The sequence below is a fragment of the Quercus robur genome, chromosome 11 (genome assembly GCF_932294415.1).
Source record: "Quercus robur chromosome 11, dhQueRobu3.1, whole genome shotgun sequence".
NCBI lineage: Eukaryota > Viridiplantae > Streptophyta > Magnoliopsida > Fagales > Fagaceae > Quercus > Quercus robur.
In genome coordinates this window covers 43,829,171-43,853,851 of record NC_065544.1, presented here as the reverse complement: position 1 = coordinate 43,853,851, position 24,681 = coordinate 43,829,171, and the positions used below count along the sequence as shown (strand labels likewise).

Here is a 24,681-nt window from a genome sequence, read left to right as displayed (position 1 = left end):
CCTTTGGAGGGTATTCGGCTGGCACCACACCGGTGCTCTCTGTTAGGTCTTCTCTCTTTGCTGTGCAGGTATCGTTACGAGCGTGCGAAGATCGTGTGGCTCACTGGTGATATTTACGCCATCATCAAAACCATTAGTTGAACTCTAACAACTTGCAGAGATTTTCTTTAATCTCTAAAGAACTTATTTGCTCAACTATTGGTTTTGAAATTTGAGTCTACTTGTTCCAGAAAATTTGGGGTTCCTTTCTCAGGACCAGATATTCAAGAAGTGGTTCAATCTATCTTCTGTCATCCTGCAGTGGTAGCATCATTATCCTGTCCTTTGGATTGTAAAGGAAACTTAGCAATTGAAGATGTGGTGGGCACTTTGGATATGTTGATTAGTTTATCCAGGCAGAGGGTTCATATGTTGGATCTTCATCTCTTGAATATATTAACAACAACTTCTGAGTACTTGTTGACCTTATGCAATATCCAAACTCGGTATTCAAAGATAATAAAAGTTCTTATAAGCAACTTGTGGTGGCCTTTAATGCCCTCGTACAGAGGCTATTTCTGGAAGCCAGGGAAAGTTTGATCTGTGCATTTGTACTAAAGACATGATGCCCATCCTTCCGACGTTTTATGCTTTACAAGCTCTCCTATGGTTTATATCTCCTTTTGAACTTCTTGAATTAGCGCAATGGATGTTTAATAGGGTTGGCATGGATGAATTGACAATTTGCAAAACATCTAATTAGATGATTCTGGTCTTCACCTTTTCCACTACTTATTGCTAATACAAGAGTCAATGGAGATGGAATGGTCAGATGATTCTGCTAGTAACTTCCTCGAACTGGAAATTCCCTGGAGCAGTAAAAGTTTTAAACAAATAATGATAATAAAAACTAAAAAGTATTCACACAGACACCAACACAATCAATAAAGTTGAAGACAAATGTTTTGCATCAATTCTTCTTGTACCTAAAAGTTTTCCACTGATAAAAAGTCTCGTCAATACATTAAACAACATATTCAGAGGTATTGTCTAAGCCCATCAAGTAGGGAGTACCTCAGGTACACACATTGTGATGAAATTTACTTTAGAATTCTAGATCCACAGATGATTTAGCACATATGTCCAGGTGTGTTGGAGGTGTGCCATATTTAAAATGCTACACAGCTTCATTATATGTAATCAACATCTGTAGTCATCATCTTCGCTAAAAAAAAATATAAATTTGATCGATAGGTTTCAATTAAACAAACTAGTAAATTTTTTTTTTTATCGAATAAGAGATTTGAGATTCGAATACACTAAAAACTAAATAATAAAACAATCATAATATAGGGACATCATAGACTAAAATTAGATTGTATTTATAAAAAAAAAAAAAAAAAAAAATACATAAAACCCTGCATCACTACAAAACCCCAAAACAAAGGAAAATGTGGATGGGCTTTCTCTTATTCCTTCTTGAAGCATTTCAGCATAGAGGTAAAGAGGCTGTTTTGGAAACCCACATTTGGCATGACCAACTACACATACTAAAATTTACAACCAAAACAGAACCAAAAAATTGGAAATTAGCAACCATCTATATCACAATGTGCATACTAAAATTTACAATTGAGCACATCTAATCAATTACAACTACATATAATCACATAATTCTCAGAAACCCTCACTCACTTACTCACCAACTGACGTTCTTGCTTTCAATCCCACAGATAGTGAAATTTGAACTCTCCTTGACCATTCACTGAGCTGAAATACCAATGCAAATGCACTTGCAATCACATTGAAAGCACGCAATACACAAAACCACAAAATCAATTTTGACATAGCATTTCAAATTCAAGAACAAAAACCACAAAAGTTCAAAATACTCAAAGCGAATAATAGAATATGGAAGAAATTCGAGTCCAAGCAAAAACAAATTGATCAGAAATAAGTTTTTAAAACTACGAAATCGAGAGAAATAGAAAAAATACCTAGCGAAGGGTTTGGATAGGGAAAAGTGTGAATATCTGAATGTAATAGTATCGGCTTGGTGAAATCAATTCGATGGCGATGATCTTGATGAGGAAATCAAAACGAAAATCATAAAAAACAGGAAAAAAAAAAAAAAACCTAGTCAAGAACTCTGTTTGGTTCCCTAGAAAATAATAGAAAAATAGAAAGGTTTTGAAATTAAATTGTAAAAATTATACTGTTTGGTTCCTAAGAAATTTCCAAAAAAATATATTAAAAAAAACCATGAAATTAACCTTTGCAAATAATTTATCGGAAATTTAATATCCTCTTATCAATGCTTTGACATAATTATTTAAAATTTCAATTGCAAAAAAGCTAAGAAGAGAATATATGAAATTAAAAACTATCAACTTTTCTATCCGATTCCCTATATTTCTCGGGATCCAAAAAGAGCATAACAGAAAAGAAAATCAAAAGGAAAAAAAAAAAAAAAAAAGCGTACCGATCAAGCTAATGAGTCTGATTTGCGAGTTGATCAAAAACCCTAAGATTTCACACACAATGAATGAGAGAGAGTGAGAGAGAAGGATAAAAAAAATTTAATCGTAAAAAACACTGTAGAATCTATATAAGATCCGTGTTTTCATTTTCAACGTTTTATAACAGTTGATAAAATATTTAATTTATTTTTTTCCACATTTATATGACTGTTGATATAACTTTTCTCTATTTTTTTTTTTAACACCTATTTCAACAGTTATGCTAACTGTGGATTTTTTTTTTTAACACATGTTTCAATAGTTATACCAACTGTAGAAATAAATATGTGAATTTTTTTACTTTTAATCAACAGTTGTGTATAACCGTAGAAGTTTAAGGTTTTTATTAACATTTTTTAGTGACCATAGATAAAAAAATGTTGAAAAAACTCAAGTTTGTTGTAGTGTAAAGATATCTGCTCGCTCTATTGGATCTTGTATTGCTGCTGGTGCTTTCAAAACTCTGTCCAGTTAAACGGAGCAGCAGGTTACAAAGAGAGTACCATACAATTTGTTATGGGAAATAGAAGAAGAGAATATTAACATCAACATAATTGAGGAAATCTTTTTTAAAGTTGTTACATTTGCCTTGCATTTTGAACTAGATTTTGCAGATAAATGCTTGCTGGAGACTGTTAATGTTGGTTACAGACAGAAATACATGTAGCAGCATAGTATTCATCCATTAAGTTTACTAATGTCAAGGGTTACAGTGATAACTCCTGTGGAAGTGCTTTCTCATTGCATTTACAAGACAAGCAAGATGAAAGCTAAATTATTGTTCCTTCTTATTGAGACAAGCTCCATGCATTTGTCAACCTTCGGGTACTTATTTTTGGGTATTCTGAACAAAGATTTGCCTCACCAGGGCAATTTGATGCAAGAAAATTGTGGCCTTGCTCTTTCAGATGAGGACTTTATGATGCTTCTGCCTGCTGCTTTTTCTTACCTGAACTCAATTTTTATAAAATTCGGAAAGCAACACCATAATCATTTTGGAAGCATACCTTCTTTATATTCCAGGATTCTTTTAAATGGTTTCCTTCACTGGAAGAGTTTTGTCTCTGGAGATATATTTGAGGAAGAATATGGTGAGCTTTTGCCATCATCTACCCAAGAATTTGTCAGACTTGTTGATGGTAGTCTCCTAGGAAAATCTATTCACATGTAGTGGTATCACTTAGCCTTCAGTGGAGCTCCAATGAAATTGAAGAAGTGATTGAAGCTATTTGATAAAATGTTCCAACAACCTACTTCACACAGTGATCTGCTGGATTGTGATGTTGGTGAGATGGATTCTCATTCACTTAATCAGTCATTAAACCATATAAATAGAGTTGTCGCAAAGATATCTTTTGGTAAGATTTTATTATATCTGGAAAATAATCAGATTCATTCTAAGCCAAAGGAAGCAGATGGCGACTTGAAGGAAGCTCCTTTGGAAATGGTATCAAATTTAGACTCATCAAGAATGCGGTTTATAAACAATCTGGTCAGTATTTGGCAATTGGTGGATAAGAAATTTCCTTTAGTCACCACTAGTTCTGCAAAGGGAAAGAGCATAGACGGTTCTACCCTATACAAATACTTGGAAGTCTTCATATTGAACTGTATTTTTGAAATAACCACAGAATTGCATGATGGTCTAGTCCAATTGCAATGTGTTCCCTTCCTGGGGTAATTGATGAGATCAGCTCTTTTATATAGGTACGAGGACCCCACAACTCTGACAGCACTCCGAGGTATCCTAAAGTTGCTGTCTGATGGAAAATTTTCACGTGCCCTATATCTTCAGTTGCTGCTTGCCCACTCTCAATTTGCCCGTGCTATTCTTTCAGTCTCCAAAGCATCTGGTTATTCTCCTATTGGTGCATTTTTAAGGCCTATGTCCATCATTCTGAGATGACTTGCTATCCCTTCTAGGAAACAAGATGCATTTAGTGGCAAGCAAGATTCAGAAACAACTGAACTGTACACAAAGCAGTTGGAAGTTATTAAATTACTCCACACACTCTTTCCAGTCAAGGCTCTTCAACGTTGTTTTGATTCTGAAAAAGATTTTGGCATAAATTTAAGAGTGTAGCATTTACTACTTCTGTCTTTTTATGGTGCAACGCTCAGTGAAGTTGACTTGGAGATATACAATATAATGCTTGAGATTGAGTCTATAAATGGATCAGACTCTGTGAATAGTGCTGAAACGGATTACCTATGGGGAAATGCTGCTTTAAAAGTTAAAAAAGAACGGGCTCTTGAGCAGGATATGTCTTTGGATATCATGACAGATGCTGAAGCAGTTGAAGAACATCAAAAAAGTCAATTTAGAGAAAACTTTCGATTGACCCAAAAATATGTGCATCTAGAGAAAAGTCAATTTAGAGAAAACCTTGCAATGATCCCATTGTGGTGAGCAGTTTTTGGGTGATCTGGGTTTTTACTTTCAGTTTATTGTTGTCTTATTATTATTTAATTTCTAATGTGATTCTCAAGATTGTCAAACTTTTATTAGTGTTACATCTTCCAAACTTTTAGTTTTTCACAACTTTATCTCTTTCTCACTCATACATTGATTATTTATTTAAGTTTTAAAATGTTATATATACCAATGCATATTCTAAATACAATCACCTATCATCTACAACAAAAAAATTAGCACAATACTAATTCTTCTCCTTATTTTTCTATTAAGCTTTAGTTTTCACCATTTTAAGAAGACATCAATTATTTTTGACAGAAAATTTCAAAGTTAAGGCAACAATAGGAAGACCATTGAGGTAAACAAAACGCACAATAAAAAATGATTTTTTTTTTTTTTTCGTTTTCCTTTCTTTTTAGTATTCTTGCATTTTTTTGAAGTGATTTTGTTGTTTTCTTTTCCAATTTTTTCAATGATATTGACTTTTGTTATTTTTAGTTGAGACTTAGAATTATTAATGCAATTTTATTTGGCCTATCATTGTTGTGGAAATTCCTAATGTTAACATGAAACATATTGATAATGAACAATTTTTTTGTTTATTTGTAAAGTGTCAAGAAGTCAAAAAGTTTTCAGTTCAGTAATTTTGTTATTGTTGCATCCCATGTGTTTGGTAAAATTTCTTTTAGAAATCTTATGTGTCTTTTCTCAAATCTGTTTGTAATTTTTATTTTGTTCATTCTATTACCAATAATATCAATCTCTACCATTAAATTTTAAGCTAATTGTGTTTTCTTGGTAAGCTTTTATTTTGTTTTTTTTTTTTTGAAAACGGATTGAACTTTCATTCATGTAAATGCTGAGAATCATAATACAGAGCCTCTACCACAGGGAGGGGAATATCCTCCACTCAGTACAACTCTTCATCCACAGTTTTTGCATATCTAGCTAGGGAGTGTGCCACAGAGTTGGCCCCTCGTTTAATACTACTGAAGGATACCCAACGAAGTCCATGTGCAAGCCATTTGATGTCTTGAATGATGTGACCAAGCCGTGACAGGTCTGCCCCTGAAGCCGAGACTGATCTCATGACATTTTCATTAGATCATGAGCACCGCCCCAACTCCTGAGCACCCCAACTCCGAAAAAATTGCCGCATCAAAGTTCAACTTGTAGACTGGTTCAGGCGGCGGAAACCATGTGTCATTACCACTTGAAGATGTTCCAGGAATCTGCAACTGCCCCTGTGCTTGGTGGAAATCCTCCAGGTAGTCCTTCGCCCTCTTATTCAGCCACCTTGGGTCCTTCAACTTACCTCCATGCATCACCGTGTTCCTTTGGTTCAAGATAAGCCAAGATTGAACCAAAAAAGCTTCAAACTCAGCTATAGATAATCTCTCCATCAATTCTTGGAATAGTTGGAGTACATCCTGCTAATCTTGACCACACTTTTGAAGTCTAATCATGCTACTCGACCAAACATCTTTCGCCACTGCACATTCCCACAGCGCATGGACCCCTGTTTCGGCCATCCTTGAACAGAGCATACACCCATCATCCTCTAATATTTTCCTCCTTACCAAATTATCATGGGTGGGGAGTATATTGTGGCAGCCTCTCCACCCAAATACCTTTATCTTATTTGGCACCCTTAGTTTCCATAGTTTTGACCATACTTGCCTTCCTTTTGGACCTGAGGAACACTCCACCCAGTCTTCATTTTTGAGATTTTGTCTTGCTACGTAATATCCCGATTTTACAGAGTAAACTCCTCTTTTGTTTTGTGACCAAACTATGGCATCTGATGTGTGTCTATGACTCAACAATATTCGTAGAATGGCATCCGCATCCTCCTTGTGGAAATTTGTACCAATAAAATCCCTTCTCCACCATTTCAAGTCCGGGTCAATAAGATCAGAGACGTACCAATCTCTTCCTACCTCACTTGGGGGGTGAATCACTCCATTTGTTGGATAGTTTGGGATCCACTTATCAGAAAGCACCTTAATGTTAGCCCCATCACCAACCCTCCAATAGCATCCCCTGTCTAGGATCGGTTTGGCTGCCATGATACTCTTCCACACATAAGAGCTATTTGGTGAGTCTGAGGCATCCATGAAATGGCTTCTTGGGAAATATCTGGCCTTAAAACACTGGTACAGCAGTGATTCCTGTTCTTGTATAAGCCTCCACCCTTGCTTTGCTAGCATTGCAAGGTTGAATGAGTGTAGGTCTCGAAATCCCATTCCTCCCATTCTCTTTGGTTCAGTGAGCTTGCTCCAACTCCTCCAATGAATTTTCCTTTCATTCCCCACCTGCCCCCACCAAAACCTGGCACACATTGCATCAAGTTCTGCACATAATTTTTTTGGTAGTTGGAATACCCCCATGGAATAAGTGGGAATAGACTGAGCCACTGCTTTTATTAACACTTCCTTCCCCGCTCTAGATAGCATCTTACCCTTCCATCCTTGTAGCTTTTTCCATACCTGGTCTTTAAGATATGAGAATGTGTGGTATTTTGCTCTACCCACCAATGTAGGCAAGCCCAAGTAAGTTTCAAATCGCTCCACTTCCTTAACACCCATCACATCTTTTATCCAATTTTTTTGTTCCACGAGTGTATTGCTACTAAAATACACCGAAGACTTTTCCAAGTTAATGGATTGTCCCGAAGCACTAGCATACACCTGCAAAATTTCTTTTATCTTCTTCACTTCTTTCTTATTGGCTTGGCAGAATAATAAAGAATCATCTGCAAAGAGTAAGTTAGAAATACGTGGCGCCCTTCTGCATATAGAGACACCCTTGATTTGACTCTCCATATCTGCTTACTGTAATAAGGAAGTAAAACCCTCTGTACATAAAAGAAACAGATAAGGTGAGAGGGGATCTCCCTACCGGAGACCCCTAGATGGAGTAATAGTTCCATAAGGAGTACCATTAATGAGAACAGAAAAGGAAGCAGTAGTCACACAACCCATCACTCTATCCACCCATATCTCCGGAAATCCCAATTTCTCCATGATTCCACATAGAAAATCCCATTCTACACGGTCATACACCTTACTGATATATAGTTTTAGAGCAAGTGAACCCTTCTTCCCCTTTTTCCTCCCATGCATAGTATGTAGTGTCTCATATGCTACTAAAACAGTATCAGTGATTAGGCGACCTGGTACAAAAGCACTTTGTGTTGGGGATATAACATGGGGAAGGATTTGCTTCAATCTGTTAGCTAACACCTTAGAGATGACTTTGTAAATAACATTACACAAACTGATAGGTCGAAAATCAGAAATTTTTTGGGGAGATTTTATTTTGGGTATTAAAACAATATGAGTATAGTTTATTTCAGGCACCATAAGACCACCATTTAAATAATCCAACACAGCATTAACAACCATATCACCCACAATATGCCAAAATTTTTGATAAAATAAAGCGTTCATACCGTCGGGTCCAGGTGCTTTTGTAGGTCCCATCTGGAACAATGATGTTTTAATCTCTTCCGCACTAAAGCCAGTTAACAAAAATTGCTGCATATTTGGAGTCACCTTTGGAGTTACAGCCCTTAGGCACTCATCAACCTTGTCACACGCTCCTGCTTGAAATAAGTTGTCAAAGTAATCCAAAGCCACCCTTGCAATATCCTCCCCCTCCTCCACCCACTCTTCGTCTGAGTTTTTAATTCCCTGAATCCAGTTTCTTCTTCTCCGTTGGGAAGCCTTTGAATGAAAGAATTTCGTGTTTTTATCTCCGTGCTTCAGCCACGATACCCGCGATCTTTGAGCCCAGTAAATCTCTTGTTTGAGGAGTAACTCATCCAGCTTCTTGCTAGTCGCCAAGAAATCTGCTTTGCTCTCCTCTGTGAGTTCCTCCGAGTTCAACACTTCAACCCGTTTCTGAAGCACTTTAATTTCCTCCGAGTCGGTTTGGGACCTTGCAACTCCCCATGCTTGTAATTCCGCTGCACAGTCCACTATCTTCTGTCTAGCTTCTTCTAACCCCGTTGCTTCTACCCCACCCTTCCTCCAAGCGGCATTAACCACCTCGTTACACTTTTCTGCCAATAACCATATTTCCTCGAATTTGAACCCCCTCTGGCCATTGTACCGTAACTTTCTAGAGCTTTGAACATGCAACATGATGGGTAAGTGGTCTGAGGCGTGAGACGATAAATGGTTTACTGTGCTTAGCGGAAATTTCTCCCTCCACTCTGCAGTGGCTGTGGCCCTATCTAATCTCACTCTTGTGTTTGCATCTCTAGGCCGTTTGTTGTTCCATGTATATTTGTATCCCCTAAAGCCCAAGTCTTCAAGGTGACAATGCTCCAACGTCTCACGAAATGCTTCCATTTGGTTGCTTTGAACCGGTCTCTTACTTAGTTTCTCTGTTGAGTTTAGAGCAGCATTATAATCTCCAATGCACACCCACGGTCCGTCCACCAATGTGTGAAGATGTCGTAAAAGCTCCCATGACTTAGCTTTCTGACTGTTCTCAGGCCATCCGTAAAATCCAGTTAGATACCACCAAGAGCCATCTTTATCTACCACCTTGGCTATTATATGGTTGGCTGTGTAGTTGATGACATCCAACTTAACACATTCCTTCCACAGTAATGCTATCCCGCCTCTTGAGTTGGGATACTTCACAACTATTCGGTTAGCAAACGGTATGTCACCACACTTTTCCTCAAAACCTTCCTTGTTTAGTCTAGTTTCCATCAAGAAACAAACCATGGGAGCTTGATCCCTCACGAGGCTGCGAAGGCTTCGAACTGTCCAAGGGTTCCCAAGCCCTTGGCAGTTCCAGCTTAATATTTTCATTGCTCCTGGCAAGGGTGACTGTCCACCCTTACCGATATCTCCTCAATATTTTTGTCATGAACTTCTGTCTTCCCCCTCTTCCCCGTATGTTCCTCTCTATCGCTATTACTGTCGTTGTCCATCATCTACGTAGCCACCCGTTTCCCCAAAGGAATATAAGTTCCAGCCTTCTCTATTTCCTTCGGCCCACAATCCATGCGACGTAGCCTAACCCAAGAGGGCTTGGGCTTTTGATTAGTAGGCCCATTCTGCATGGGGGTGTCCACGTGATTAGCATGGGATGACTCTAAAGTACCTTCTGTGTTTGCACTGGATTTTACGTTACTCTCTTTAATTCCATAATCATCGCTTCCTTCCTTATCCAGCCTTATAATTGCATTAATTGTGGGATTTTGTAACTGCCAATCCGTAACTTCTCTGGGATTTCCGCGATCATTTACCTTAGGGTTTCCCAAGGTACATCCCGTCGCCGTCGTATCTCCGACTTGATCAGATGGCCTGGGACTATTCTCATGAACCTGCTCCATGTTTAGTTGATCATTTTTAAGGAAAAAGCCAAAGAGAGAATAAGACAAAATATAATTCACTCTAGAGCATTATGCTATTAATGTTTTTATGTATAGATACTTAAAGAATTTGATTAATTCTTTAAATTAATTTTTGGGGGTTCAAGTGATAGCCTAGCAACATTCTTTATGGTGTCCGCTATTTGTGGTTCAAAACCCTCCACCCCCCCCCCCCCCACCACCATCTACATCTCTCTCTCTCTCTCTCTCTCTCTCTCTCTATATATATATATATATATATATAATCGACTGTTCAAATTAAGAATTCTCATGTGTTACTCTTTAAAGATTTTATTGGATGTATAGATGGTACTTTTGGTTTATGAAACATGATAAACAAAACGTGATTTTTATATAATTATATCTAGACTATACTACAATGTCATGATGGATAGATTGATCTTATTTTACTATAAAATCTAAATAATCATGTGATTTATGAATTTGAAGAGTTATATATTGCGGGATTTGTTCATATGTTCATATGATGAAATAAAGTTTGCTTTTTACATTTTATTTGATTTTATATTTCCACTTTATGATATATGATTTATTGATTATGATCTATCGCTTGGTTATCTTCATATACTTTTTCACTTAGTTTCAATTGTGTGGAAGAAAGAGACATGAATCTATGTTTTGAAGAAAAATATACCTATAAGTGTTGAATTGCATATATCTGAATAGTAATAAACAAAGTATACATGATTAGAACTTAGTCTAATAGTTCTCACATGGTAAAATTTTTTTATATAAAATTTATTGCATTGTATTTTCATACATATCTTACTATATATAATACCCAACTACCAAATATATTTAATTTTTTAGTTGTTACCCCACAAAAAAAACTTCTAATATAAAACATAATTTCAAATAACACATATTGACTTTTAAAAATATACAATCTAATATATTAATTCAATAATTATTCAATAAAACATATTTATATTAAATTTTCCCACGCATCGTGGGTCTATGACTAGTTTTTAATAAAAGTTCAAACTATTATATGCAGAAGTGCCAAAAGAGGAAGGATCTAATGCAACTTAGGCTTTTGTTGACTTATGTGCAAAATGGTATAGAAGAGCCATGGCAGAAAATCCCTTCTGCTATTGCTCTTTTTGCTGCAGAAACATCTTTGATATTGTTAGATCCTTCGCATGACCATTATGCAACCATAAGAAAGGTTTTCATGCAGTCTTCTAGGGTAAATCTGAAGGTAACTATGTGATGATTCAAACAAATTTAGTGTCCGTTTAGGAATAGCTTATTTAGTTGAAATTAAAATTTTTTTGCTGAAAGTAAATAAAGGTAAAAGTTAGCTGAATAGTACATGAGACCCATGAATAGTACCAAAAATAAGCTAAAATTGCAAATAAACTGAAATTTTCAACTTGTCCTAAACGGACACTTAGGGTATGTTTGCTTATTTTGTTGAAACTGAAAAATTATTGCTGAAAGTAATGTAGATAAAGGTAAAAGTTAGTTGAAATAGTACAATGGGCCCATGAATAGTGCTAAAAAGTGCAATGGAGCCTATGAATAGTAGCAAAAATAAGCTGAATAGTGAAATAGTTTTTATTTTTAAGCACTATCCAAACGCGCACTTAATGATTTAGATTGTTTAATTTATAACTTTGTATTTGTATAAGTTAGATTATATATAGATTATATTTCTTTCTTCTGTCTTATGCTACGTCCCTTTTTTTTTTTTTTCCTTTTTGTTAATGATATATATATATATATATATATATTGTTTGTAAATACCTGTGCAGGGTATACCATTGTTTAACAATTGTTTTTGGAGTAGCTTTGGGAATTTCAGAACAAAAAGGTTGTGGATACTTTGCTTGCTATATGTAGGGCTGAATTTGGACATTGGTGCTCAAATACATATGAGAAACTCCACCTTTGAGACTCTATTAAGTTTTTATGTCTCTTCTCTTTCGGATACAAATTCAAAGGAATTGATTCTTCAAGTAATTTCTAATCTTGTTGTGACTTGACTTGTGTTGATTTTGTGTAATGTTACATCACTCAATATTTTTTAATTGGATGCGAATGTTGACAAATCTACCGTTAGATTACATTATCTTCGTATATTCTTCGTGCTTGCAAAATTTCGAGGTAATAAAAAATTAATAGTTATGTCATTAATCAATTGTTAAAATTCAAATTTTTGTAATTTAAAATAATGCATAAAAAATGAGTTTATAGATCAAATGGTACATAGCATCTGATTGATATGAAAATTGGCATGAATGTTAAGAACATATAGAACATGTAATTCAACGGTTGGATTTTCAAAATATTAATTCAATAAGAAGTTAATATATATATATATATATATATATATACTATTATTTAAGGAGTTTCCCCTATTTGGATTCCTCATATTTTAGTTCAAAAATGCCTCTACATCCCTATGTTTAAGTAGAGACAAAACTAAAGGACAATCTGGTAAAAATGCAACTCTAACTCCTACTAAAACATTGCCTAAAAAATAGGACCACTAGCTTGTTAGTTTTCAAATTGTTTTATCCACTTATAAATTAGATTTTCAAAATAAAAATTATATATATAAAATAAATTAAAAAACACTGTTTTTTTTTCTACAAAATAGGATCACTAAAAAAAAAAGGGTCTCATCGCAAGCGCGAAGCGCATGTGATGAGGCTAGTATATATATATTTATATATTTCCAATGGGCATGTTGGATTCAAATCAGCATACAAGGACACGTGGAGTTAATATTTGAAATTAGTTCAAGATGCGAAATAAGACTTTGAAATGGTATTTCTGAGGAAAGGTTTTATTCAAAGTGTGGTTACATATGTCATGTATATGTTTTGGGAGTATTTATGTGGCCATTTTTTGGGTTCTTTCTAATTGTCTTTAAGAGATCTGCGTTGCCTTTAGAAGAATTCCTCCAGAATACCTTGTCTTCCTAAGTTTAGTTTGCTTATTTAATATCTTTCTATTTTTATGTTTACTTCATAACGATTTTCATTTCATACCTATGTTACTTTCTCTAGCAGCTAGCTATTTATAATTTCTTGTGCAGTTTTGTGCCCTTAGATTTTCAAGGATGGTCTTATTTGCTGTGTCATTTCTAGAGGTTGGTGGCTGGAATAACCAATCAGACCATTAGTCTTTGCTATTGGATAGTTTTTAAAAATGAACCCAATTGGTAAAATTTAACCCAAAATTGTGCCAAAAATTTGAAAGGAAAAAAAAAAGTGTTGACTTGAGAATTCTCCAACAGGATGATTTGATATCATATGATATATAACTCTGCAGAAGAAGAAAACAACCACACAAGTCAATCACAATAGTTGGACTATCTTTATATTTATTATTGCTTTTGATTTTGTTTCCAAAATATTGTCAAATATTTTGATGCTTGTTTGTTTCTAATCCTAAAATTAACATAAAGTAGACCTAAAATAGTTAACTGTCTCTTCCCCACAGTATCCTCTATTCCTCTCCTAGTTTTTGAAGAACTGCCTATACTGTGTCCATATCTTATCATACTTGTGTTCTATGTTTGCGTTGGTGCTTTCTAGATGGAATGACTAAATGTATTTCATTAAACTGATCAAATACATGGGACAAAGGCTTTGTTGAGGAAAATCTCATGCTCTCTGTTTGTTTCTAAATCGTTTAGTTGGTAGTCTCAGCTTAAAATTTTGATGCATAACTGAGGCAGTTACAATGAATTGGGCATGTATGAGCTTTGGTTGTCACATTGTTTTAAAACCATTCTGAACAGAGAACCAGACAGAGTGATTTCTAGTTTTGTTGTCGGATCAGAGTTTGATCAATGGTTGGACCATCTCATAAATAATAATAAAAATTAATTAGATATATGTTTCTCAACTTATTAGTTTGTGAGTCCAAATATTTTTAGAGATTCTTTTCCATTTTGAACTGAGGAGAGGGATTTATAGAGACTTTTTAGTCATTATTATGTAAATTACCAGTGTGAGACTTTTACTCATTAAGAATGAAAGGTAAAAGAGAAGAGGGCTCATTTATCTGTGAAAACATTCTCAATATCTTTTATTGTTTCAATGTAGGACTTGCTGTTTTGTAATAAAAACTTAATGCAAGTCCCACGTTGGAAAATGAAAGGGGATGCTATACTTCCTCTATAAACAATTAAACACCACACTTCATTAGGGAATTCTAGGCATTAAATGACGGGCTAGCTTTTGTGTGGGTCGGGAGAGGATCACCTCTAGTTTAGAAATCTGTAGTTTCCTCCCATTTTAAAATGGATGAGTGACACGTGCAAATAAAATGATCTAACGGCAAGAAAATAAGCACTTTGTGTTTTCAAAAACAGAAGCAGAAGCAAACCTTCAGGCCACAGTCGTCAGAATCAGAGCAAGAAAAAGGCAGTGACTTGTGCCACAGTTAACGGTGACGGCGTGTGGATCGATGGTCAATGTGCATGCCACGTGTGGAGGCGCGTGACAGAGACGATGGAGGTCGGAGTCTTGGGTTTTGCATATCGGAGACCAACGAAGAGATCTGTGGCGTTGGTTTCTTGAATCTCTACCAGTTGATAGCGAATCTTAGGCGGTGCATGTAGCGCTTGTATTGATGGTTAAAAATTTTAAGACACGCATGGCGGTGCATGAGATCGATGATGGAGATCAGATTTTTTGGTTTTGTATATCAGAGGCCGATGAAGAGATCTGTGGTATTGGTTTCGCGAAGGGGCTGAAGAAAACTCACAAGTCCGAAGGGAGGCTTGGACTGCTTGATGGCTCAGATCTGTGGCTTTGATGGTGGTAAGGGATTTGTGAGGTCTTGTCTAGGTGGTGAAGGCAGCGGTGGTCTTAGGTTGAACGATGGATGTGGTGAAGGCAGGGGTGGTTTAGAAATGGTGAAGGGAGAGGTAAGTAAGAAATGATAAAGGGAGAGGTAAGTAAGAAATGAAGCCACGAACTCTCTCTAGGGAAGAGGAAGCGGAGCTAGCTCGGAGCAACAAAAAGGTGAAAGACAGTTGGCATGCCTAGTTCAACGAAGGACCCAGTGAGGGCTCTCCACTACGAAACAACCATAACCACTGGAGCAAGGAAAATGCATCATTCAGGGATAAGCTCGTGGGCGAAATCCCTGCAGCGTTTACTAATGCTTTTGATTTCACAGACCTTATGGACGCTGAAAACGACTCGGACAATGATGATGAGGATATCGGTGAACTCCGTGAAGGTCTGGTGGCCATCAAACTCTCGAAAGACACCAAGAAATTCTTACGAGAGCGTTGGTGTAAGGCAGTCATTGTAAAGTTGGTGGGACGTTCGGTGAGTTTCTCCTACATGCAGAGCAAACTGAATCAAATCTGGAAACCTGAAGGCAGAATAGACGTAGTTGATCTCAGCTACGGTTTTTTCCTGGTTCGGTTCTTCTCCAAGGAAGATTTAAATTCTGTTCTAAGACGGGGACCTTGGTTTTTGGGGGACCATTTCCTATCCATAAGGCCATGGGAGCCGTTTTTCAAGCCTTCTTCAGCGAACGTCTCGCTGGTTGCTGTGTGGGTTCGTCTCTATGAGCTACCCTTTGAACTGTATGAGGCGGAGGTCTTGAGAGAGATCGGTGAATCCATTGGAAAGGTGTTAAGGATAGATACGCATACTGCCATGGAAGCAAGGGGCAAGTATGCGAGGTTGTGCATTCAAATAGATATCAATAAGCCTCTGATCAACACCATCCTCATTGGACGATTCGAGCAGGCCGTTAATTACGAAGGCATTCAGAAACTCTGTTTTTCCTGTGGGAGATTGGGTCATTTGAAGGAAGCATGCCCTTACACCGTTAGTAAGAGCAAGGAATCGATGAACACGGCGGAGGCAGCTCCGGAAGAGAACGCTGGGTCATGCAATGGGCGTGAGGAAAATCATACTGAGTCGGTCAGTACTATGCCTGCCAAATCCACGTCAGGTACGAGTGTAGTGGAGGACGCCTCATGTTAGTACGGCCCCTGGATGATTGTTACAAGGAAAAAAGGGAGCCACAAGGGGATAAGCCAAAATTCCAGTCAGGGGGGGTCCACCAAACAAGCTAGGAATTCTGCTAACCGCTCCACGTCTTATAACATGCAAGTTGAGCGCTCTAAGACTGGGCCGTCCTTCATTCGAAATGACATTCTTAGGGGCAAAAATCATAATGAGGCGGGCTTCACACCAACGAATCCTTCGCTGGGCCTCGGCCCAAGCCTGAATACTGATCCTCAAGGTAAGCCCAATGCCACATTTGGTAGTAAACCTGGCCCTCTATCCGGTTTGGCCTTAAACAAAAAGAAGAATCCTCACTCAGTGAGAGGCAAAAAGATATTAGCTAGAAGCATTCCTGGAAATTCCCTTAGCAACGCCGGTACAAACCCATTCCATGATCTTTCATCTAAACTCACCTCCCTCTCTGCCAGTACAGTTTCCGGTGCTAGCCATGAAACCAATGCTTCCCCAAGTGGCTCTTTCAAGTTCATGGCTTCTAATGAAGAAGGTTTGGGCGCTATTAATGGGTGCGATGGGAATCGGCAATCCTCAGGTGGCCATAGACAGGTTCAAAGCAAGGACCAAGTGCACAGTGAGATGGATCATTTCGAAGAAGAAGGAAGCTTGGGTTTGGAAAATGAGGGTGCGGGAATCTCAGCTGGTCCTCATCTCAGGAAAGGGTTGGATGATGAAATCGGGGAAGTGGATAAGATGGTATCTGAGGAAGGAGATGAAGCTTATTCCTCCTTTTGACAGGTGCCTCTCAAACGTCCATCATCTCATTATGAAGATAATTATTTGGAATAGCAGGGGTGCTCTGAAGCCCAATTTTCAGAGTTATATTCGTGATTTGGTTCAGAACCATGATCCTGCCATTATGGTAATCATGGAGACTAAGCTTGGTGGAGTTAAAGCTAAAGCAATTACTGATAGGCTCCCGTTTGATGGGGCCATCCACACTGAAACAATTGGGTACGCTAGTGGTCTTTGGCTACTATGGAACTCAGACAGAGTGGAAGTTAAAGCTTTAGCCAATACGGAGCAGGAAATTCATGTCGAAGTTAAGGTACGCCCTTCTAATTTTACCTGGATTTTTTCTGCAATTTATGCTAGTCCTAGAAGTGAGGAGCGACGAATCTTATGGGAAAATTTAACTAAGGTGGCAGAACTTCATAACATGCCATGGATCATGGCCGGTGATTTTAATGAACCCTTAGTTGAGGAAGATAAGTTTGGGGGTAGAGGTGTTCATGTTAACCGTTCTCTAGCCTTTAAGGACTGCCTGGATTTTTGCAATATGGTTGATATGGGATTCTCTGGGCCAAGATACACGTGGACAAATAAAAGAGAGTTAAATAATCTTATCCTTGAGAGGATCGATAGATTCTTCATGAATCCGGAGTGGCGCCTGCTTTACCCCGATGCAAGAGTCACGCACCTGCCTAGATGTCACTTGGATCATTGTCTGGTTCTTATGGAGACTCTTCCTATTAGAAACATCAATCTTACTAGACCTTTTAAATTCCAGGAGTTTTGGCTCTTTGATACCTCTTTTCCAAGTGTGGTGTCTCGGGCCTGGAGCGGGGGTAGAGAGTTGGCAGAGTGCATTAACACCTTTTCTAGGGATGCGTCGGTGTGGAATAAAACTCACTTTGGAAATGTCCATCACAAGAAAAAGAGAGTTATTGCTAGAATTTACGGGGTTCAGAAAGCTCTGGCTGCCCACCCGAGCACTGATCTTATTAATTTAGAGAAGCACCTCCATCAAGAGCTTGACCTTATCCTGGACCAAGAACGTGATTTATGGGCCTTAAAATCCAGAATTAACTGGATGATCCAGGGAGACCGTAATACGGCCTTCTATCATGTGTCTACTATTACAAGAAGGAAGAGGAACCACATTGCAGCCGTCATGGATGATTTGGGGAATTGGATAACTGAGGAAAGGGAGGTTATGGAGTTCTTTAGAAGTGGGTTTGTGAAGCTGTATACCACCTCTCATGAAAGTGGTCACCGAGTCCCTTTTTTAAATCAGTGGCGTGCTCAACTCACGGATGAGGTGAAATCATCTCTTGAAGAGAGGGTTAGTATTGAGGAGATTAAGAGTGCTCTATGGTCCATGAAACCTTATAAGGCGCCGGGCCCGGATGGTTTGCATGCGGGTTTCTTCCAGCGTTTTTGGCTAACAGTGGGAGACTCAGTTAAGGATGAAGTACTGAAAGCTTTTTCTGATAGGAAAATCCCAGCATACCTTAACAAAACCCATATTGTTCTTATCCCCAAGATTCAAGGCCCTGAAACCATTGCCAACTATAGACCCATCAGCCTGTGTAACTCGGTCTATAAGATCATCACTAAAATTATTGTGGCTCGGATTAGATCGCATTTGGAGAGACTAATTTCTCCCCTTCAAGCTGCGTTTGTCCCAGGAAGGAGAGGGGTGGATAACTTCATCATTGTCCAGGAATTAGTCCATTCTATTGGCAGAACTAAAGGGAAAAATGGCCTCATGGCCATTAAGATTGATCTTGAAAAAGCGTACGATAAGATTGAATGGAGCTTTATCCGAGAAATGCTCCTTATCTTAAACTTCCCTAGTAGTCTAGTTGAGCTAATCATGAGTTGCCTCTCATCGGTTTCCTCCTCCCTAATCTTTAATGGGGGCTGCCTGGAGCCTTTTCAGCCTTCGAGAGGTATTAGGCAAGGGGACCCCCTTTCCCCTTACCTCTTTATCATCTGTATGGAGTACTTGAGCCATTTGATTGAGTTGAAGTGTGTCGACAAGAGCTGGAATCCAGTTAAGACCTCCAGAAATGGGCTGCCTTTCTCTCACCTTTTCTTCGCGGACGATTTAGTCCTTTTTGCTCATGCCAATCCGGAGAATTGCCTAGCCATCAGAGAAGTGCTTAGTGATTTTTGCGCTAAGTCGGGTCAGACCATTAGTGCAGCGCAGTCCCGGGTTTTCTTCTCCCCGAATGTTGACCCCGATCAAAGAGAAGCCTTGTCCAGTCTTCTTGGCTTTACCCCAACCTCTAATTTGGGTAAGTATTTGGGGTTTCCGATTAAACACCCAGGCAACTGCAGGCAAGATTTTTCCTTTGTCCTGGATAGAGTTAAGAAAAAACTCGCGGGTTGGAAAGCTAATCTTTTATCCATGGCAGGCAGAATGGTGCTCATTCAATCTTCATCCTCTACTATTCCTGCGTATGTTATGCAAAGTAACTTATTGCCAAGCAAGATTTTGGATGGTATTGACCGGGTGAATAGGAGTTTCCTTTGGGGATCCATGGATCAAGCTAAGAAAATGCATTGGGTCAATTGGAGTAAAGTCACAAAACCAAAAAACCTCGGTGGGTTGGGGATTCAAACAGCCAAAGGCAGAAACACGGCCCTTCTAGCCAAGCTTAATTGGAGGATGCACACGGAGAGTAACGCTTTTTGGTCTAAAGTCCTAAAGCTGAAGTATTGCACTAGGCAGAGAATCAATTCCAGAAACGCAGCTAGGCTTGCTTGCTCCCCCACGTGGAAAGGGCTGAGGAAAGGGGAAGAGGTTTTTAAAAAGGGAGTTAAATGGGTTCCTGGTCATGACAGTAAGCTGAATTTCTTGTATGATTGCTGGTCGGATCTTGGTCCCTTAAGGAATCTTATTCAAGGCCCTCTCCCCCGTGAGACCGAGAACCTCAAAATCAGGGATGTTTGCTCTACTAGTGGTTGGGATTGGTCCACTATTCCATTTGAGTTTCCTCCAGAAATTAAGGCCACTGTCCAGGCAGTCCCTACACCCATTTTTGCAAGGAGTGGGGATAAACTAGTGTGGAAATTCTCCCCTAAGGGGGATTTTGATGCTAGGAGTGCCTACCTCTTAGCCTTGGACTATCAGGACACTAATGCCTTTGATGGCACCTGGATTTGGAAACTTTGTACCCTCCCTAAAATCCAAATGTTCATGTGGAAATGCTTTCATCAGGCCATAGGTGTAAAAGAGTGCTTGGCAGCTAGAGGTATGCAGTTAAATATCTCCTGCCCAATGTGCAATGCAGCAAACGAATCCATTATCCATGCTCTCCGAGATTGCGATGCGGTGAAACCAACATGGCGTCAACTTGGTGTTCACAGTAACAATTCCACTTTTTTTTCTCAAGGAATCAAAGATTGGCTAAGCATCAATGCCAAGTCAAAGTGGCTGTCTTCTTCGAACCACCCTCCTTGGAATGTATTGTTTCCCTTTGCTATCTAGCTTATATGGCAGCAACGTAACCAAATGGTTTTCAAGGGTAAAGGAGCAAACCCTCAATTGGCAAAGAGTATCATCATGCAAGCCACGGAGTATGCTTTGTGCATCAATCGACCTAGCAGAAACCAAACTAGAGTGGTTAGACAAATCAGTTAGGAAAAGCCAGAGTCAGGTTGGGTCAAGTTAAATACAGATGGGTCGGCTTCTGATCATTTGAATGCAGCGGGGTGTGGAGGTCTGATGAGGGATGACCAAGGGAGATGGCTTGGGGGGTTTTCGAGACATATTGGACATACCAACAGCTTCATAGCGGAGGCTTGGGCGCTTCAAGACGGTCTTCATTTCTGCCATCTTATGAACTATCATTCTGTCATTGTTGAGCTAGATGCTAGTGTTTTAGTTACTGCACTTAGCAATCCTGTTTATGCCAACACCATTCTCTCCCCTTTGTTTGATGATTGTCAACAGCTAGTCGCTCGCATTCCACAATGCCGTATCAGACATATCTTTCGAGAAGCCAACATGTGCGCTGACAAGTTGGCTAGGATAGGCCTCATGCAATCTATTGATTTTGTTTCCTTGTCTAGTCCGCCTGTGGACTTGATTCCCCTCCTAGAGGCGAATAAGAATGGGCTGTACTTGAACAGAGTAGGCCCTGTTGGTGCCTCTATTTCTTAGCTTTTGTTTAATTGAAGTTCCAATTTACCAAAAAAAAAAAAAAAAGATAAATTTTTGGTTTTTTTCTATCCGTTGGATCACTTTATTTCCACGTGTCACTCATCCATTTTAAAATGGGAGGAAACTGCAGATTTCTAAACTGGAGGGGATCCTCTCCCGTGTGGGTCTAATATTCTTTAGTTCAATGTTGAATTTGTTATTTGGTCCATTTCTTCCCAATGAAAGATGTAATGCATGTAAGCATACTTTTTAAGAAAGAAAAAAGGAATTGTCAAAAAGTTTTATGGTAAGTTATAAAAAAATAGAGGGAAAAAAAAAAAATCAAAACCAACGAAAACCAGTTCTGGTACACAGTTTTGGAGATTGAAACCTCCTATATACTGATTTTGACTGTTTTTTTAATATTTTCGGTTGGATTTTACTAACGTGTGTCATATACCATTTTTGAAAAAAGTTTTATCGGGAATTGAAAAAGTTTTGACAGCTTTTTTAATTTCCGGTAAAATTTTTCCAAAAATGAATTTGTTAATGTATGTCCCAAGGGCATGCATTAATTGGACCCTTTTCGGTTTTAGGGTATTCATTGGTCCAGTATAGCCGTATAGGTATGGCTAAACTAATCGAATCAGTTGATCAGATCTGGTTTTAAAACTATGGCTATCACTCTGAAATTTTACAAATTGAGTATGTACAATGTACATATTTATTATAATTATTATTTTTACTTATCAAAAAAATACTAATTTGTTTTTGAGGCACATGTACAATAAACCAGTCGGACTAGCTGGTTAGGTCCAGTTTTTAAAATAATGTCTGTGACCTTAGAATTTTACAAACTGACAATGTACATACATAGCAACTTGTCTTGGCATCTCTTTCCTAAGTTCACATGTCAATCACTTGATCTAATTTTGAAATTTTGACTCGAAATTCACCCTACTCATGTCTCATGTGCCACATGCAATTTTTTTTTTTTTATGGAATTTTTAGGATCCATTTCGTTTATGAACCTACAAATGATATCAAATTTGCATTGTTGAAAATTATTATATAATTTTTACATTCACAGACTCTTTATATCATTTATAAATTACAAATAGTAATTTAATATTTTACAATTTATTTACAAACTTATACCTTCCTATTTCAAGTATATATAACCATATTTTTAATCTAAACATTGAATCTACTATTATTAAGAGCATACAACTCTTAGATGTCCACTTTTTAGATGATCCAAAATACACTCACACATTACTTATAATACGTTAAAATCACTTAATAGGGTCAAATAGGAAAAATAATATATTCCAAACACCTAAATTTTATGTCACATTTAAAATACAACACAAGCCCCATATTCCTCTTTTTTGCACTACAATAATTACTACAAACTACCTATACTTTTTTGCTACTAGTATTTTAGAGAGTTTAAAAAATATATAAATGTCATTTTGCTTATAACTATTTATTCTTGTAAAATATTAGTATTTGTAGTGAAATTTTAAAGTACTCGCAAGTGTACGAATCATACCGAATTATAGTTTGACAAGAACGAGGTCGAACCCACAGGGACTTGTATGAACGTAGAAAAATTAATTAAATCTTAACTAAATTAATTCTAATCTAGTTTAATAAAATTGGTTGTTTTGAAATTAAATAAACTAAATAAGAAATTGATCTAAGCAAAGATATAAAATAGAGTAGTATAGAGATTAAACAATCTAGAGAGAGGTATTGTGGTTTGGAATTCACCTTGTTAATTCATATCAGCATATATTCATGATCATTAATTTTTCCCAACCACTACATGATAATCTAGAAATCAATCTTGCTATCATGAAAAATATTATCATTAAAACTTATGTTTAAAAATCTAAAGTATACTCTTCTTTGCCTCCAAGATATAAAATCAAATTATTAATTGTATTCGTTGACAAACAAATCACAAGAGTAATCCAATTCTTAAAATCAAATTATAGTAAACCAAGCATTCAATTACTTACAATAAAGCCAAAATCATGAGAAAAACATGATTGAACTCATATTTAGAATCCTATTTTAGTCAATAGATGTGAAGAAAGAACAATTTAAATCATTAAAGAACAACTATTGTTAAAAAAATTCAATCACATAAATACTACTAATAATCCTTAATAAGGTTTTATCCTCAACCTTAATTATAAATTTAGCTACTCATAGTAATTGAAATAAAAGACAAAAATAAAATATTAAATATCCAACTAGACAAATTAAATAGAGAAAGAAATAGTCACAATGCTAAAGAAAAATCCATAGAGGAAACGACATGTGGCTGCCTGCTTCATGCGCCCCACCTCCAGCCGTCTATTTTCTCTATTTAGTTTTACAAACCGACCAAGGGCTTATACATGAGAAGCCACCCCTAATACAAATCGAATACTATTTCTTTGATTTATCATATGCTCCTTTGTAATCCATCACATGCGGCTGACCTAAAGCAGTAATCAGTAAAATCCCAACGTGGCCCAAAAGTAAGAACTCCCATCCTAGGTACGTGTTTTGGTGAAGAAACATTAAGGCCCACGTCAAAGCATGCTTTCAAGCCCATTGTAAATGTCTTACAAAAGCAAACTTTCATATTTTCATCTTTTTACTTTTCTTTGCTTTTCTTTTTCCTTTTACTTCACAGGCTGACTTCACTGCCTCATGACTGGGTCGGTTTAAATACTATTTATTGCTAAAAATTAATAATTTATTACTAAAAATAATTTTTAAATATGTAAATAGTGTTGTGGGATCCGTGCATGTTTGGATTGCACTGAAAACTGATTTTCCTTTGCGTTTGGCATTTTTCTGTGAGTCTCGTGCACTGTTCATGGGACCTAAAAATACGGAATTAAGCAAAACAACTTTAAAACTAGGTCCCACGGCACTATTCACACATTTAAAAATTATTTTGCTACAATTTTTTCAGTAATAAATTTTCAGTTTTAAAAAATAAGCGGTATTTAAAAAGACCCTAAATGTTTTCTCAGCACTTTTACCGTGTCAGATTGAATAGTAGGTCTCACTTCTTGTTCTTTACTTTTTGGTCTTCTCTTGAATTCACGCCTGACTGGATGCAAGTTGGCTTGAGTCAATTGGCCTAGCCCCACTTTTCTTTAAAGCTCTTATTACCTATAACACAAATATAATATATAGTTCATCACAAAATAGAATAAAACTAAGGCTAAATATGTAGATATGAGAGTACTTTATTGGCTATATTTTTAATGCACATCAAATACCCCCAAACTTACATTTTGCTAATCCTCGAGCAAAACAGATAAAAAGTAAAAATAAAATAAGAAATTAAAATGAAGAAAAAGAAAATCCTAATTAATCCACTTTCGTTGGAAATTTCAATTGCATTTAGCATATGCAACAAGCCTTTAAACCCCTAGCTTACACTAGTGAACGAATTGTAATCT

At 37.3% G+C, this 24,681-nt stretch overlaps 1 protein-coding gene across 1 annotated transcript; it reads left to right on the top strand.

Annotated features, from left to right (window-relative positions):
* The first annotated feature begins 14,944 nt into the window (after positions 1 to 14,944).
* LOC126705079 (uncharacterized) lies at positions 14,945 to 16,296 on the top strand. Its single transcript, XM_050404032.1, has 3 exons — positions 14,945 to 15,020; positions 15,139 to 15,218; positions 15,340 to 16,296. The coding sequence occupies exons 1-3, from the start codon at positions 14,945 to 14,947 to the stop codon at positions 16,294 to 16,296; spliced, it is 1,113 nt and encodes a 370-aa protein (XP_050259989.1).
* Positions 16,297 to 24,681: the final 8,385 nt, after the last annotated feature.